Raw genomic sequence first — 16,572 nt, forward strand, 5'->3', positions numbered from 1 at the left:
GGGCTCATTGTCTATCGCGCTGGTAATGGTGGTTCTGCACGACTGCGAAGGATGTCCAAGGATAACCGAAAGCTCCAATCATGACTCCTGCGAGATACAGGAGTTGCTCACTATCTCCCCTAATGCCAGTGTGTCGGTAAATTTCGATCTCAAGCTTCTCCTCTGCCGTTTCACCGGGCACATCCTCCATGAATGAATTAGGAATTGTAGTCGATCCTAGCAGTCCAGGCACACCTAATGCGACATGCTCTTGCTCCTTTTGTCACGAGAGACAATCGTCGAATGCTTTTCTTGTTATCGATCTATTTGGGTCCCTCGCAACCATATGATGGCCTTTGAAAGTCTCGTTATAGGCTGATGAGCCCTTGTCATGGCATTCCACCCGTAGAAGGACCGTCGGCGGGTTTCGAAGAGGAGAGGGGAGACTGTACTCCATCGTTCGCCAAAGTCCACAGGATATTGACCGCTGCACTCGCACATGCCGATGGCAGCTATAGTAGGGTATGGCGGCAGGATGAAGGTGGAAAACACAACATCCGTGCTTGAGAACCCTTAGGCGCTTGCATATTGATGGATATACAGTGGATGCGTGGTTCGCACCTTCACGGTCCGTAGCTGCGAGGTTAACAACTTCGCGCTGCGTCCTTTGGATCGCGGGGTATCAACAACAAAAACCGCCCTCGAACTTCCATTCGCCCATTGAGGAAGTTCTAGCGATGAGTATGACGCACTAGGCAACTCTCCCGAAGAACAAGGCTGCGGATATCGTATCACATGACTTACAGCCTTGTGCGATCAGTTTGACGAGCACCGAGACAGTAATCAGTACAATAATAACTACGGACTTATTAGTCTCTCAGCGGTGTGCGTTTTGCAAAGATATCTCTATAGCGAATGACGATTGGGGAGCACTCCAGTGTTAAGTACCAAGTATAGCCTTGTGCGTAATGTAGAGGTGAGATTGCGTAATACCTATCGCGTAGGGGAGGCGGCTTCAACAATCTATTCAGGTAGGGCGCGCATCACGCCTTCAAAGGCTACCAACGCCATGGCGTTGGCAGGGAATGCCCTCAGGAAACAAGGTACAAAACCTCTCCAGTATCCCTTCCACCCAGACTCCCTGTACACGGTGACGGCAGCATCCCTCCAGCGCCTGAATCGAGGTGTGCCGTCATTCAACTTTCCTCCCAAAGGATCTGTCATGATCCGCTGCTTGACGACATCGGACGGATACGACGTAAGCCAGAAGATCTGAGCAGACAAACCACCTGCCCAGAAATTGATAGAAGGCGTTGATAAAGACGTATGTTTCCTGAACATGTTTGAGAATACCTCGTAGGAACTCCACCAGCAAAAGAAGAAGGACCGAAACAGCAAGGTTGCGAACAAGCCATGATACAAGCCACGGATCCCATGAGTCTTCAGAATCTTCCTGGTGCAATCAATCGGACCTTTGTATAGCCGATCCTTCTTCTGCGCGGCATATTGTATCTGCAGCCGAGCCTTGACGTGTTCGACCGGGGCGGCGATGAAGGAGACCGTAGAGCCTGCCATGATGCCCGCAATCCCGTGTCCAAAAGCTGGCAATTTCTCACTTGCCAACTCCGCAGCGGATTTCCCAGGCCGAAAAGATGGATTTGAAAAGACTTTTTCGTGCAGCATCCTTCTGTACAGGGTCAAGCTGCCCAGCATGACAGAGTCCATGGCCATCCATCCCAACAGCGGAGGGGTGGCACCTTTGTATAATCCCTGAGGTCCCTCCTTTTTGATCGTCTGCACCAGGCAATCCCATGGACCCCTGAAATGTGACTTCTCCGAGGTCTGCAGGCGTACTTTGATCGTGTCGAAAGGATGGCCGACAGACAGTTTGGCAATGCCACTGAAAATACCCGCGACGAAGCCCTTGTAAGCGCTCAGGAATGATCTGTCCTTTGACTCCGGAACAGCGACATGATGCGAAGGGTTCGTCCGATGACTGGGGAGCGTGTCGCCAGGATCATCTCGAGGACTGCACTCGTCGTCAGTCCATTGCAGTCAAGGTCGGGGTCTTTGGATTCTTTTGTCGACGCTCACCTACCTAGTCAGCTTGATGGACATATTCGATCCATTCGGGAAACACGATCAACTACCGAGCCAGCCACTGCGACGACCTTGTCTTAGGCATCAGTACAGCTACCCACGAAGGAAGAAAACCACGGCTGCGACAAAATATACTATATTACTTTTATCGACTCCGATCCCGCGGCACAGCTTTTACTAGTCAGAGCCGCAGTCCAGCGACCGGGCACCATCTAGGCTCCCCGATAGGCCAAACCTCTCAGGACACCTACTGTACAAGGGTCATGACGTGGATGATTTGGTGAACAGCTCCGGGCTCTGGGGTCCTTAACTTTTACTTATCGGGACCAAGACCACCACCAAAACTCGGACACCCATAGAGTACTAAGCACCAAAAAAAAGGTTCCCTTTGGACACCGCTAGACTCGGTCCAGGTCCAGGTCCAGGTCCTCTGTTTAAATCAATGGCACCGGATTGCGCCATGTAGCTTACATCTTCCATGCTGGGCAATCTTTGCTCAGCTACAACCAAGTTGCTTGATATATATATCTCACTCAAAAATTTACTCGAAACAATCTTACATTGACTGGTCAGCGATCGCAGTGACCCGGGATAAGGTACGCGATGAACGGCGTAAACGGCACATGCCCGGCGGCCCACGACCAGCCGAAGAAAGTTTGGACGACACTCATTACCAACACCAAATACCTCTCTGGACTTCTCACGCTTGACTACTCTTTGAAGAAGTCTGGTTCGAAATATCCTCTCATTGCGCTATACACTGATACATTTCCAGCCGAGGGACTCGAAGCCCTAAATCAACGCAACATCCCCGCGAAACATATTCCCTATCTTCTGCCGTCGGTGCCCAAAGAATATGCAAACGATCCACGCTTCTACGACTGTTGGAGTAAGCTCACTCCGTTCAGTCTCGTCGAGTATGAAAGAGTCGTACAATTGGACAGTGATATGATGGTGCTCAGGAACATGGACGAGCTGATGGACCTGGAACTGGATCCTCCGCAGATGGAAGGAGAAGGGAAGAGAGTATACGCTGCCAGCCACGCTTGCGCATGCAATCCTCTGAAAAAGCCACACTATCCCCAGCACTGGGTCCCGGCCAACTGTGGTTTCACTTCCCAGCACGGCACCCCAGACGATGCGCAGGTGAATGGACCACCCCCTACTGCTGGCATAGGATGCCCCAATGGAGGACTGGTCGTCTGCAATCCCAGCCAGGGTGTCTATGACAAGATTCTTGATGCCATGAAGAACGGAGATCTCACCAGCTCGTACGATTTTGCAGACCAGAGCTTGCTGGGAGACCGTTTCTACGGCAGATGGGTGGGACTACCCTACACCTACAATGCATTGAAAACATTGCGGTGGCCAGGCGTTCATGACGCCATATGGCGGGACGACCAGGTCAAGAACATACACTACATTCTCAGTCCCAAGCCCTGGGATGAGACGCCTGAGGAGACCGAGGACGAGACGCATCGCTGGTGGCAGAAGACCAATAACGAGAGACTGCGGGCTGAGAAGGCGAGTGACATTGAGGACGGCTTCTGATGACTTTTCAATCACGGCATATAGCCGGCAGTGAGAGCCGGCAAGAGCAATCTATATATTTGGCATCGGAATGGCATCGGACATAGAAGGATATCAATATAGAGGCATTTTCTTGAATATCCACGCTATATAATTTCTTCGTCTCAAGTTAATGCCCATGTCGGTAAATCTCCATCTCCCATATCATGATCACCTTCTGATTCTTGTGTCCGCGGGCAATTTTCCATCATGTGGCCAGTTCAAATCGAAACGAGGCTTACTGTGACGACAAGACGATCCAATCACCACCCTAAGGTCAGAGGTAGTCAGCGTATCTTGCTGCTAGCTGTTGTTATAGTGATGGTGTGAGAAACCACCGCATACACTGTGACAAATGTTGCAGGTATGACTTCTATCCTCAATCGGGGAATCTCGTGGGATGTGTGCATCAAGCCTGGCCGTCGCAATACTCGAGCATTGACTCTTGGTTGCAACGACACGTTTGCCCGGAGAATTGAGTGTTATTCAAGTCCATCTCTTCGAATCCCAATGCCCAACAACGTTACACACGTAACACAACATCATTGGAGAGGACACGCGACGGCGGGAGGCAGGAAGCTGGATCGGCCGTCGAAAAAGGTGGTCGAGACTCTCGCCATTGACTCTTATCTCTTTGTGTTCACAATCGCCTAGTGCCCAAGCTGGCGACGCTTTTGAAGAACCAGAGGGGTGTCTGCATCTTCCGGAGGAACATGAGTTCACATCCAATGCACTACAGCAACCTCAGCTGACAATTGTTTCGTGGTCTCACTAGGACGCTGCATTTCGAAGTCCAAGGGCGAGATGTAAGAGTGGCCGCTCGATCCGTGAGAGCCTATTGCAACAAACGGGCCATACAGTTCAGGATGCAGTTGGCCATCGTTGCAGGAAGCCGACGCCTGAAGGCTGTTCGAGTCGTTGTACTCGGTGGTGCAACGGGCATTAGCTGGAACAAATTGCAGCAATGGAAATGCATCAAATGTTGTAGAGTTCCTCCCACCGTAGCCGAAGCGTGGCTGCTCGTCTGTATCCGTCGTTTGGGCACATTCGATCCCGATGGCATCCCACTCCCTAGATGCTCCTCCGCCAACAGCGTCGTCTCCCAAACGGCACGAGATCACAAATTCAACCGACCAGTTCCGGCACTCACCTATCAGACGACGGCATCGTCAGCAATATAAACAACTCCCAATCCAATGGCTCGGTGCAACGTGGAATAACTCGATTTTACGAATGATGACTGCTGAGGCTATCGAGGCCGGCGGTCCACGCCTGCAAGACCACTGCAACAACGTCTCTTGCAACTGGCCTTCCTCTCCTGCACGGTGTCCCAATTCGACGCCCCAAGATCAGCACTGCCACCCAATGTCAGTTACAGTGTCAGTGGGGCGGAAACAGGCAAAAGCATGAAGCTGGTGATGGAAGAGGCAACAGAACTGCGAGCCACTCGATACCCAGGGAATGCTCCCAACAGGCAAACCACAAGGCGACCTGGGGCGCCACTTAGAGCGTGAAACAACCTGTGACAGGGCGAGATGAGAGGGAAGACCCCGGCTCCAGCCAGTCACCTCTGGCCTCCAGCCGACGACCTCTCACACCGAGCCATTTCCCCTGCTTTCACGGGCGTGAAGGTCCGCCCTCCCGCGAAACAGGGTGCCTGCATTGGCCCACACGCCAGCGACGATTGTTACTATTTCACGCCAACTTATGCACCTCGAGTGACGGTTTCCCAAGCCTAGAAGTGCAACCGTCTATTCGAGCCATGCGTCCTCCTCGCATATGTCGACCTGGTGCCATGTCAATCTGAGGCGAGATGGGTAAGAATCTGCATGATGCATCTGGATGGATTCCCCCCTCCCTCTGAAGAAACGAGTTTGTCCTTTCCGTTGTTGATCTACCAAGCCCTCTTTCATCACTCTGTCCAGGGCATGGGCAAATATCCCAGCTCTCGCCATCACCGCAGCACTCCCTCCCATCACGTTTCCATCACTCCACGAGCGTTTACACAACAGATCACACGGATTCTCTTTTCGACTTTTCTCTCTGTCCCTTTTACTGTGCACCTGTCAATCCTATGCATGTTCCCTTCGCTGGCGTGAGACAAAAATCTGCCATCCATGAAGTGTTATAACGTGCTGTAGCGAAACGGGCCGGGTCTCGAATGTACCTCGACGTCACTTTTGAGAAGCATAGAGACCCTTTTTGCGTGACTGTTTTGTGTCTTGTGTCCTGCTCCTGCATCAGTGTACATGAACCACTACATTCACCGCTTCGTCCGTACCTGGTTTCTCAAAGCACTACTGCCAGCCACATATGTGAGCCAACGTCACCTTGCACATCACCACACTTGGTCCAGTTTCAGACACAGCATTAAGAACCAACTACTCCGTACGGGGTAAACACTTCTATTTTCTTTGCTACGCGACACATACACAAGCATCAAAGCATTGATCCGTCGATCCGTCAAATCGTCAAAGACAGGAGAATATATCAGGCTCATCTCACGGTCATACACTTTCATCACAGATCATGTGCGTGCGCACAAAAACCACGTACGGGTGTGGGTGTGAATTCAAGACTACCAACGAATGCAATGACCCACGCTGCTCACACCTGGAGAGGTGGAAATTTCCCAGGGACGGGGATTGCAAAATTTGCAAGGAAGGCGGCCAGGCCGTCACTCGCGGGCGAGAAGGTAAAGGTCGATATGCCCAGGAGATGAACCGGAGGTATCCAGGACGAGAACCATCATGTGACCCGGCACCACAAGACGTCGGTGGTGGAATCAGCCCATGGGCATCACCATTGAAACGAGAAAAGGAATGGCACAGCCCTTCGAGGAAGATGGCCGACGACGCCTGGTTGCAAGAACATGCCGAGAGGAACAACGACCTCCAATCTCTCCGAGAGTCCATGTCCCCCCATTCTGAGTCCGACCGAGTCTCCACCGCCATCTTGTCGCCGTCGAGTCGCGGCCGCCGAGTGTACGAGATCGAAGAAGATGACCGCTACACCGTCGATCGCGACGCAGACTTCGACTACCGCCACCGTCGGCAGCAGCCTGCCCCGAGATCTTTGCAGATAGAGATCAGAAGTATACACAACGACCCACCTCGAAGAAGTAGTCGTCAAGCCTCACGTCATCGACAACAACACAGGCACGACAGCCAGGAGAGCTTTCAAAGCGTGCACAGCGGCCATTCTTCAAGTCGAAGATACAAACCGGCGCCGACCTCGTACACGACGCACGATGTTTACGAAACTCAAGACTCGGGTTACGGCTCTTATGGGTCGAGAACCTCACACCGTGGCTTCGAGATTGCAGAAACCGAACCATACACGTACTCTTCCGCACCTCGCGTCATGACAATCAAGGCGCCGTCGTCGACATATCAGACCGGCTATGGCATTCCTCCACCCCCTCACGCTTCTCATCCTCATCCTCATCCCCAAGGCATCAACGTGGTCACGAGAACTCCCATGTACGCTTACTCGGTTCCAAGGTACTAGGGCACTACGATAGCGGCCGATGAACAATGTTCAAGGTTGTTTACGAATTGGCGTTTTTTCCGACTCGGGACACGATCCGTCTCGCTTTGTCTACCTAGGTATCTACGATGGGTTGGGTGGTAAGGAGGAGCACGACATCCGTATGACAATTCCTTTGGTTTTTATTTCTCAGGGGTGGGCGACAACGCCAGCGAGAAAGAGAATTCTACCTTGTTTCTTCTTGTTCCAGTCAAGATATACATATCTCAGCTATTATGGCCATGGCAACGGACTATGTAACTGACGAACCGACCCTGATCCAGGCGCATACATAGGCAACAGGTTTTATTTTTTCGTTGGATGGAAAGGGGTTTGACGAACATGATGCTTTTCAGGGGGGTTTCCTTATCGTCAGATCGGGTGAAGTAACATCACGAGGCTCGGTTGTCTACCTAGGTATCACGAGGGATATGTCAGGTATCTTGGTACGTACGTACTTGAAGTGGACAGTGGGGAGGGAAGCTGTGAGGCTCTGTGTGCGTGCGTGCTTTTTTTCTGTATGCTATTACGGAGTACTACTCAGTGGAAGGAGGATGGTTCATCTTGGGGTCCTACCTAGGTATCAATGGGTGATGAATGTTGATTTTTACTTTCTTCCTCTTTTACAGCACTTGAACAAATTGACAAGTCCTTCTCTTCATCGAATTCCGTGGGGGGACAAGTCTGTAAATTATGTGATACAGTTCTACTGATGCTTCTGAAGCCTTGTTGAGATATTGATCAAGTGAATACATGTGTATCGGGTTCCAGCCTCGTCACGTGGCGCCAAGAATATCTAGAGATCTCAATTTTATCGATCTTCACATGGAAATGAAGCATTTACCATACCCATTGTCAACGTCTCGTTATGGTCTCGTCAAGCATGGCTGGGCTTGCAAACGCCAGTCTGCGTAGTCTCAGCAATGCTGATGGCTCTGCCACGTACAGCGCTCCAAATAACGGTTACAAAATCGTGGCCGGCGTCAATTATCCCGTGGAGGTGCCATTTCGAAGTGACGAGATTCCTGAGTCTACCTTCATTGAGGTTAATCTTCGGCCACATAACGGTGTGAGTCTGATCAAGGAGCGACATGTCGAGGAACTTGTCAAGCGGACTCTTGGTACCATTGTCCTCGCCAAGGAGACTCCTCGAACCATGCTCCAACTCACTCTTCAAGTGGTGAGTGTTGAGATCGACGAAAGCTTGCCGGGAGGCATCAAAGGCGGTGGACAAGGTGAGACTTATCTCGATGTCCTCGCTTCAGCAATCAACGCCGCCGTCCTCGGGTGTCTCGACGCAGCCGTGCAGATGAGAGGGGTGGCCGGAGCAATTCTCGTTGGCATCGACTCGGATGGAGAAGCCACCGTCAGCCCCGGGGTTCTGCAGCGGAAAAAGTGTACCAGTCTGCACGTCTTTGCCTTCGGCAGCGACGGCAAGACGTTGCTGATGGAGAGTGAGGGCAGATTCGGCTTAGAGGATTTCCAGAAGGCGGACCAAGTTGCCAGGGTAGCGGTTCTGGGATCTGATCACGGCACCAATGCAGTCGATATCAACAAACGGGACGGAGATGTTGCCATGAATGGACGTGACACGAATGGAGACTCGCCTGTCTGCGTGCTGGACGTGGTGAGGAAAGCTATGGAAGGCCGGGTGATTAAGGACGAGAGCTGGCGACAGTAGCCTTGATATGGCAGTCCTGTGTGAAAAGTGAGACGGTCACGGAGCGGGCGGTTACAAACTGCCAAACAGTGGTGAGGAAAGTCGAGTGGGGAGGGCGAGGCTGCCAACATTCTAGGCGGTTCCAGGGGGCCGATAGGCGATAAGCACACGAATCCCACTGTGGCAGCAACCGGCACCTCACCAGATCTGGGCGCGGTTGGGGGCGCTCTTTGGTTGATCTCTATCCACTGCAAGCCCCCACGTGCCTGTCTCAGTGTCTTGCCGACACGCTCCTGGTTGTGACATGACCTTCCAGAGCCTGTCTCCATGCCCGCACTGCCAGGGAGTACGAGTAACACAGAGGGACTCGATCCTGCCTCCTGAGCCATCAACCATATTTATATGCTTGCCGATCGACCACCTCTGGCCTGGCTCCTTCCCAAAAGAAACAAAATAAAAACCACCATCCAACAACCAGCAGGCTTTCTGGACCATTTTCCGATTTTTCCATTCTTCTAATTCACAAGAGCTGGGTCTCTTCTTCATTTCATTTCAGTAGCATAGGGCTATACTTGGTGTTCGAGCCGGTCCGAGCCACCAGCGCCAAAGAAGTTCACAGAAGGCCGACGAATCTCACTCGAATCACATTACTCGGGACAGCAGCAGCCGTCATCTCAGGGATCTACCTAGGTATCTTAACTCCGAGGCAGACCGTCGGCTACGAGTCGAGGAGGGTGAGGGTGACTTGGGTGTGCTGATAGGCATTGGTGCGCTTCTTCCGGGCGTGCTACGACTTACCCAGGGCCCCCGCCAATTGTTGACCTGTGCGGTGCATAAACCGCCGACTCGGGCATCCCCCATCCATCCTCCGTTTCCGTTGTACCCCCCCTGCAGGCTGCAGGGCTTCCCACATCCAACGTTTCGCACCTACTCAACATGACAAACGCTACCATCATTGACGACGCTCACTGCTCCACACTTTCCTCTCCCACTACCTCCGAAGCCACTAGTACCAGCAATTTCTCTCCGCCAACACCTGCGATTGATAACCCGGACCATGCCCTGCATCATGGCATGGTCTCCTTCAACTCCAAGGCCTCCGTGGGTGACTCGATACTTCACCAATATGCACACCATCTAGGCTCACTCCATGCGGATGACGAAACGCATGCCGTCCACCACCACGTCAGCGAACGTGATACCGCCGCTGATGACGAGACGGTCTTGAACACCGTCCTCAACCTTGCAAACAATCCGCCGAGCCATTTTGTCCGACCATCATACCTCGCCCATCATCCTACCGCTCCTGTACCGAAGCCTCTCTCCCTCCCCAAGTCCTCTATAAGCCACCGCAAGAACACAAAGTCAATAGATATACCCAGACAAACAATCATGAAGGCATTGGTCCCACGAGGGCCCGTCACAGGTCCCACGACTGCTCCGCTGGCGGTGAACGCCTTTGGAAATACAACCGGCGGAAGAGACGCTGAAGAACAGAACATGGCAGCAGCGGCATTCTCTCCCTGCACAACCGCTACATTGTCTGCCATGCAGCCGAGCGCATTCTCTGGCTGTTCGCCAACTTCGACGAGTTTCCTGCGGTCACCGTGTTTCTTCCACCAGCGATTTGACGGAATAGTGGACGTTCAAAAAGTACTGGATGAGATTGCGGAAGACGACTATTCACATTCGAGACTCATGCAGACGGCTATCGGGGTGCGAGAGGTGTCAAAGCAACTCCAACGGAAGCCGCTGAAGCGTGCTGTACGCAACGTTATGATCGTTACCAAGGCGCGCGACAACAGCTTAGTGTTTCTCACTCGAGAGCTGGCCGAATGGCTACTTTCAACCCCTCGATACGGCAGCGATGTGGGCGTCAATGTATACGTGGATGCCAAACTCCGACACTCCAAACGGTTCGATGCTCCGGGTTTACTCAAGAAGGAGCCCAGGTTCGAGCAGATGCTCAACTATTGGACGCCTGATCTGTGTTGGTCATATCCAGAAACGTTCGACCTGGTCCTCACCCTAGGCGGCGACGGAACCGTTCTTTTCACATCATGGCTATTTCAAAGGGTTGTGCCGCCCGTGCTATCTTTCTCACTGGGCAGCTTGGGGTTCCTGACGAACTTTGAGTTCGACAAGTACAAGGAGCACCTCGATCGTGTGATGGGTGATTCTGGCATGCGGGTCAACCTCAGGATGCGTTTTACCTGCACAGTATGGAGAGCCGATCGATCACCCGGAGCTGAGAAAGGTGCCGTTGAGGAAGGAGAGCAGTTTGAGGTCCTGAATGAGCTGGTCATTGACAGGGGTCCTTCTGCATATGTCTCAAACTTGGAGCTCTATGGCGACGACGAACTCTTGACTATTGTTCAAGCCGACGGATGCATCTTCTCGACGCCAACGGGGTCGACAGCTTATTCTCTATCGGCCGGAGGCTCCCTTATTCATCCGTCGATCCCTGCCATCCTGCTGACCCCAATATGTCCACACACCCTCTCTTTCCGACCCATGGTCCTCTCAGACACTCTTCTGCTGCGGATAGCCGTGCCCAACAAGTCTCGTTCTTCCGCCTACTGTTCTTTCGATGGTAAGGGCCGCGTGGAGCTCAAGCGGGGCGATTATGTGACTTTGGAAGCGTCTCAGTATCCCTTCCCCACCGTGATGACCGGTAACAACGAATGGGTGGAAAGCGTACAAAGAGCTTTGAGGTGGAACGTCAGAGGAGCTGTTCAGAAAGGCTGGGAGGAAGGAGATGACGAGGACAATGACCAGGTGGAGGAGAAATGGGATATTGACATGGACCCCAGCGCTGCCGGTGGTACTGACAGCGGCATTGGTCCAAGTGAGGATGGTGATCATGTCGCCAGCCCTCTTCCCAGACAAATGAGTCTGCTGAACATGTGAAGGAACGTCAAATGCTTAGAACAGACCACTCGATGATGTCTGAATATTGTTACAATTATCTTTTCGACGTCGCGACATGAGCGATAAAGAGCATTTTTATGAGCGTTGAGAAATCATATTCATTGGGGACCGGTAAGCCTTGTCCCTATTGCTACCACCTATTGTATTCCTTCACATAATTGTTTCATTCCTTGTCTGCATTTGCATTCACCTGTTCGTTCCTGGGGCGGTGAACACGGATATCGTGAATGCACAATACGAGGCTGAGAGGGGGTTCTCGCCCTATTGGAGGACTGCACTGACGCCTGCAGAGGATTTCTTTGGTACCGAGTCAAGTTTGACCGCCCTGGTGAAGGTGAAGCGGAAATCAGGGTTCGCGTTTCTCTCAACCTCGTTCTCTCACTTCCTGAACTCTCACTCACTCTCTTTCTTTTGGATATTCTCTCATCGCAACAGAAGTCATTACATCCGCCAGCTTTCGTCGCAATAGACGTTCCAAAAGTCCTTTTTACAAGTCTCGAAAACCTTTTTTAACCTTCTTCTCCTCAATAAATTCTTGTCACCATGTCTTCTCCCTCTGCCGCTGCCGCTGCTGCCTCTGCCACCTCTCCTCGCTCTTCTCACTCTGCAAGCAGAGTGAACCCTTTTGTCAACCCCGAAACGGGGGTCCTCTATGGCCTCGAAGAAGGCGAGGACCAATCTGTCGACGACGAGGTCGACAACCTTTCTCCTCTCGACCGCCCTCTCACACTCGAGGGGGTGACCCTTCTCACCCAAGATGAGGAGGGCCCTCTCGACACCGTGGAGGGTGTCAACACTTCCCCCCCTGTCGCCTCTACCACCGCCACCCGCCATGCCTCGATGGAGGGGGAGAAGACGTGGTCGTTTGCCGCTCTGCCGCCTGCCGCTGGCAATGAGGCTGCCGAAGGAGTTGTTGCTGGTGCTGGTTCTGCTGGTGACGTCGCTGCTGGCATTGTTCTTCCCCCGGGTCCCGTCGCCGCCAACGACGACGACGACGACAACGAGGCCATCCTGGATGGTCTCGTTGCAGATTTTCAAGAACGATTGGCCAGGGCCTTGGTAGAGCCTCGGCACCGATTGGGAGGGGAGAAGGAGGAGGAGGGAGAAGGAGAAGAGGAAGAAGACGACGACAACGACAACGACGACGAAGAGGACGCAGATGATGGGGGGTGGCACGCCCCGGACGACTACATGTCGGATGGGGAGGAAGAAGAGGAAGGAGAGGATGAGGGTGCCACCCCCTTCGTCTGGGAAGACCTCCCTGCGACCGCCGCGGTGGAACGCTTGCGAACCGGGTTCGAGGCGTTGGCGGCCGTACGGGAGGAGATCGACGCCCTTGATGTCGCCGTCGCCGCCGCCGCCGACAACAACGACAACGACGACAACAACAACGAGGGCCCCCGGCGACAGGGTCCAGGACGTGGTACCCCTGCAGCCGTGAGGGCTCGCTCTGGTCTCCTCCTCGCCGAGGAGGGGCTCACCGCGGCCTTCCGGATGCAGTTGGACACCACCGACTGGCTCTGGGGTGCTCTCGAGGCGGCCCATCAAGGGCGGGAGATGGAGGAGGGCAGGACACGAGCCCTCGCCACGCAACTGGGCCAGGCCCGTTTCGACACTGTCGCCGCCCAGGCGGAGGCGGCTCAACTTCGGTTCGAGCTGGCCGCCGCCCGGCGTCAGTTGGAGGACGCGGGTCGGGACCCATGAGCGTCGGGCGTTGGGTCGGTCGTTGTCGCGTGCCAGGGGGAGTCTGAGAGGGTGGGTTGGTGGTTGAGAGATTGGCTGGAAGGCGGTTGTTGTTGTTGGTGCACGGAAGGGGGTTGTCGTTGGGGGGTGTTGGTGGCGCTAGTCGTCGGGCGTTGGGTTGGGTTTTCCTTGGGTCTTCCTTTTTTTGGTTCTTGTTCGAGTCTCGGGAGGTTGGTTGGTCGGTCGGCCCCTTGGCCCCTCGGGATGGCATGAGTTATGCACCGAGGGGGCCAAATTGTGAGATGTACATAGAGAATTTTCTTCCACAAACGAAAAGAGCTTGGCTTTTGTTTAGGTGGTGGTCAATGAGGACAAGGAGACACTGACACTGATACTGACACAGTGCACACATCACAGAGGACAACCACCAAAACGTCGACACATACGTTCCAGGAGACGTGTTGTTCTTGGTCGTGACAACAATAACAACAAACATTTGTGAAGATAACAGCAAGACGGTTTTGAAACAGAAAAAAAATGCGGAATGCTCACAAGAACCCACGTCGGTATAAGGTTCGGACTACAAACGACAGTATTGAATGAATACGGATACCTCGAGAGGCTACGTCGATCAATCAGGTCCCGAGATTGACGCCGAGAGCTTGATATGTCTCCGCGAGGTCAGAAACAGTCCAATGACGTGTGGACGAGCGGGTCTCTTTGCGCGCTGACAAGGCTTTGTGAAGCAAGGAGGTGTGTTTGGACGAGAAGAGAGAGAAAAAAGTGACTCCGCCAAAAGACAAGGTGGATCAATCAATAATCCAGAATGCTACAGATATGCAAGGGGGGAAAGTTGACAATGGGTGATGATGACAACAAGAAGAGAAGGAATGTGAGAAGTGATTGAGTAGAATCAAGAGGAGGAGGAGAATTTGACAATGAACGAGAACGAGCACGAACACAAACACGGGCTCAAACACGAACAAGGTGTTGGAAGGAGGAAGGAGTCAGCATGGCATCATCATCATCCTGAGTATTGGTTTCCAGACATGGAATCGTTCAAAGGATAGTGACAAGGAAACGAGAATGAAAGAACACCATGGAGTATGGTTTGTCACAAGCGTGTACTGACAGCAGTCTGTTGCAGTCGACAAAAAAAGGGCGTCCGGTTGATTATCACCAGGGCAGAAAAGGAGAATCATATGCATTTCGTCGAGTACTAGAAAAGTATCAAATTGAATGTTTTCCGGCGGAAGAGAGACGTAATGTTCTTCTCTGACCTCTTGCGTAACTTCGTTTTCACTATTCGTTAACATCATCATCATCAGGTACATGTGCTACCGGCACCAGCCCAAGTCATGGTTGATCCGGGCTCTCAGAAACAGCAAAAAGTAGCCGGAGGGGCTTGTAGACCTGGTATGACCACCAGAATGGCATTGGGTCGTGGGTCTCATAAATGTCGTCCTGCCAGAACACCAAGTGTTTCAGAAGAGAGAGCCAATTCCTCAAAACATCCGCAGATGTACACGTGGATTTCAAACTCAGGAAATTTGACAAAGGTACATATCCGAGTTTCAGCAAGTCTCGGCCAAAACAGTAGATAGGGGCCGCCAGCGAATCCGGCGTAATAATGATAATTTCAGGGGCCGAGAAATCCTGTAGGCCTTGGAGGAGTGTGGATGAGCTATTCTGGGTATCCAGAATCATCATACTCTTCTCATCCACATCGTCGGAAAGAAGGGATAAGTACGCGCGACACAATGATTCGGTGGCGATGGCCCCTCGAAAAGACAACATACTGGCCAGAGATTCGATTGAGGTGCCGAGAACCAGAATGTTTTGCACCACTCCGCCATCTGTGAATTGCTCGTCGACGCAAAAGTCGAATCCGACGTGGGATGTGAAATCGTCGCCCTGGTGATTTGCGAAAGTCTGCAAGCTGCGAAGAAACGACCGGGCCAGTGCGGCTTTGGGGTCGATTGGTTCGAGGTAATCCTGACTTCTCCTTCTGGTTGCCGAGAAGGCTGTGACGCGGCCTCGAACGATGACCGCAAAGGCCGAATACCTGGGCAGCCCGTCCGTAATCTGCTCGAGTCTCCAAAGCTCCGAGCTGGTTCTTTTTATGGGGACGAGTGATATGGTGTGGTAGGTCTGACTCAGCGTCCGGCGAGGCAGAAGCGTCCTCACGGAGCTGACTTCGACTCCTGCTGATTGTCCGTGTTCAGAACTGTAGAGCATGTACCGTTTTGTACCGCCGCGCGACTTGCTCAGCACCTGGTGGACCTCATCCCGGGATTTGACGCTGTGCATTTCGGGAACCGCCAGATCCATACTTTTCAACCAGGCCAAGAAGGTGGTTCGGGACGCGAAATGAGGCATGTCGTCCATGCGAAGGGCGAAACAGCGACAGCTCGTCGTCTTCTCGATGACTGTTCGAGCGTGGCCTTCCACAGTTGGTTCCACACCGGGGGTGCAGTTGATCCATATGTCGACATTATCTTGCTCGATGATGTAGTTGAGAGTCCTGATGTATGCCAGAGCTCGTCGCTGTTCTGGCACGGGGCGCAAGCGATAGAAACGGGTCAAGGCTTTGGAAAATCGGACATGGATTGGAATGCACATTGGTTCGTAGTCGAGGCCGACCACTTTGTGCCCATTTTGGTGAAATGCTCTGGCGAGCCGTAGTCCTTGCGCCGTATTGATGCCACTCAGCAAGACCGTCTTTACAGGTGGATTGTTTGTCTTGGTGGATCGTTTCACGAAGATCCATCGCCCGGACAGGAAGATGTAAACGTAGTTCATGAACAACAAGGTTGTCGACACTGGGAGAAAAAGAGTCGCTAAAGCCACAAAGACGAGCGATCGGAGGCTTACGGTCGGTTGTAACTTCTCAAGTCGAGACTTGATGCTCGTCAAATCGCTGCGAATCGTTTTCAGCTCCATCATGGCGAAGGTAGCCTGGGAGCGGCGTCGAGTCTCAGAAGCGCTAGCAAGGAGGAAGGCGTCGACATCGAATAGCAGATGGTTGGACTGCCCTATACTCCGTACACTTGGATTTTAAGACCCTTAGAGAGACTTTGGCCTTGAACGAATTGACTGTATGTATTCGTTAGAATCATCAA

General features: G+C 52.7%; 7 protein-coding genes across 7 annotated transcripts; 5 read left to right on the plus strand and 2 right to left on the minus strand.

Annotated features, from left to right (window-relative positions):
* Window positions 1-887: 887 nt before the first annotated feature.
* PV06_08414 (uncharacterized protein) lies at window positions 888-2,242 on the minus strand. The gene is made up of 2 exons (XM_016409748.1): window positions 2,078-2,242; window positions 888-2,008 (listed from the first exon to the last, which is right to left on the minus strand). The coding sequence occupies exons 1-2, from the start codon at window positions 2,095-2,097 to the stop codon at window positions 1,003-1,005; spliced, it is 1,026 nt and encodes a 341-aa protein (XP_016260056.1). The 5' UTR covers window positions 2,098-2,242; the 3' UTR covers window positions 888-1,002.
* A 170-nt stretch (window positions 2,243-2,412) lies between these two features.
* Window positions 2,413-3,778, plus strand: PV06_08415 (uncharacterized protein). The gene has a single exon (XM_016409749.1). It carries the CDS (start codon window positions 2,683-2,685, stop codon window positions 3,628-3,630), a length of 948 nt encoding a protein of 315 aa, XP_016260057.1. The 5' UTR covers window positions 2,413-2,682; the 3' UTR covers window positions 3,631-3,778.
* Window positions 3,779-5,305: 1,527 nt separating this feature from the next.
* Window positions 5,306-7,833, plus strand: PV06_08416 (uncharacterized protein). The gene has a single exon (XM_016409750.1). It carries the CDS (start codon window positions 6,178-6,180, stop codon window positions 7,156-7,158), a length of 981 nt encoding a protein of 326 aa, XP_016260058.1. The 5' UTR covers window positions 5,306-6,177; the 3' UTR covers window positions 7,159-7,833.
* A 226-nt stretch (window positions 7,834-8,059) lies between these two features.
* PV06_08417 (uncharacterized protein) lies at window positions 8,060-8,857 on the plus strand (the record flags this gene model as incomplete). Its single annotated transcript, XM_016409751.1, has 1 exon — window positions 8,060-8,857. One exon carries the CDS (start codon window positions 8,060-8,062, stop codon window positions 8,855-8,857), a length of 798 nt encoding a protein of 265 aa, XP_016260059.1.
* Window positions 8,858-9,772: 915 nt separating this feature from the next.
* Window positions 9,773-11,746, plus strand: PV06_08418 (uncharacterized protein; the record flags this gene model as incomplete). Its single annotated transcript, XM_016409752.1, has 1 exon — window positions 9,773-11,746. One exon carries the CDS (start codon window positions 9,773-9,775, stop codon window positions 11,744-11,746), a length of 1,974 nt encoding a protein of 657 aa, XP_016260060.1.
* Window positions 11,747-12,310: 564 nt separating this feature from the next.
* On the plus strand, window positions 12,311-14,665 carry PV06_08419 (uncharacterized protein; the record flags this gene model as incomplete). The annotated part of the gene is made up of 1 exon (XM_016409753.1): window positions 12,311-14,665. The coding sequence occupies one exon, from the start codon at window positions 12,311-12,313 to the stop codon at window positions 13,469-13,471; it is 1,161 nt and encodes a 386-aa protein (XP_016260061.1). The 3' UTR covers window positions 13,472-14,665.
* A 141-nt stretch (window positions 14,666-14,806) lies between these two features.
* PV06_08420 (uncharacterized protein) lies at window positions 14,807-16,526 on the minus strand (the record flags this gene model as incomplete). The annotated part of the gene is made up of 1 exon (XM_016409754.1): window positions 14,807-16,526. The coding sequence occupies exon 1, from the start codon at window positions 16,394-16,396 to the stop codon at window positions 14,807-14,809; it is 1,590 nt and encodes a 529-aa protein (XP_016260062.1). The 5' UTR covers window positions 16,397-16,526.
* Between the last annotated feature and the right edge of the window lie 46 nt (window positions 16,527-16,572).

The sequence above is a fragment of the Exophiala oligosperma genome, assembly GCF_000835515.1.
Source record: "Exophiala oligosperma strain CBS 72588 unplaced genomic scaffold supercont1.8, whole genome shotgun sequence".
NCBI lineage: Eukaryota > Fungi > Ascomycota > Eurotiomycetes > Chaetothyriales > Herpotrichiellaceae > Exophiala > Exophiala oligosperma.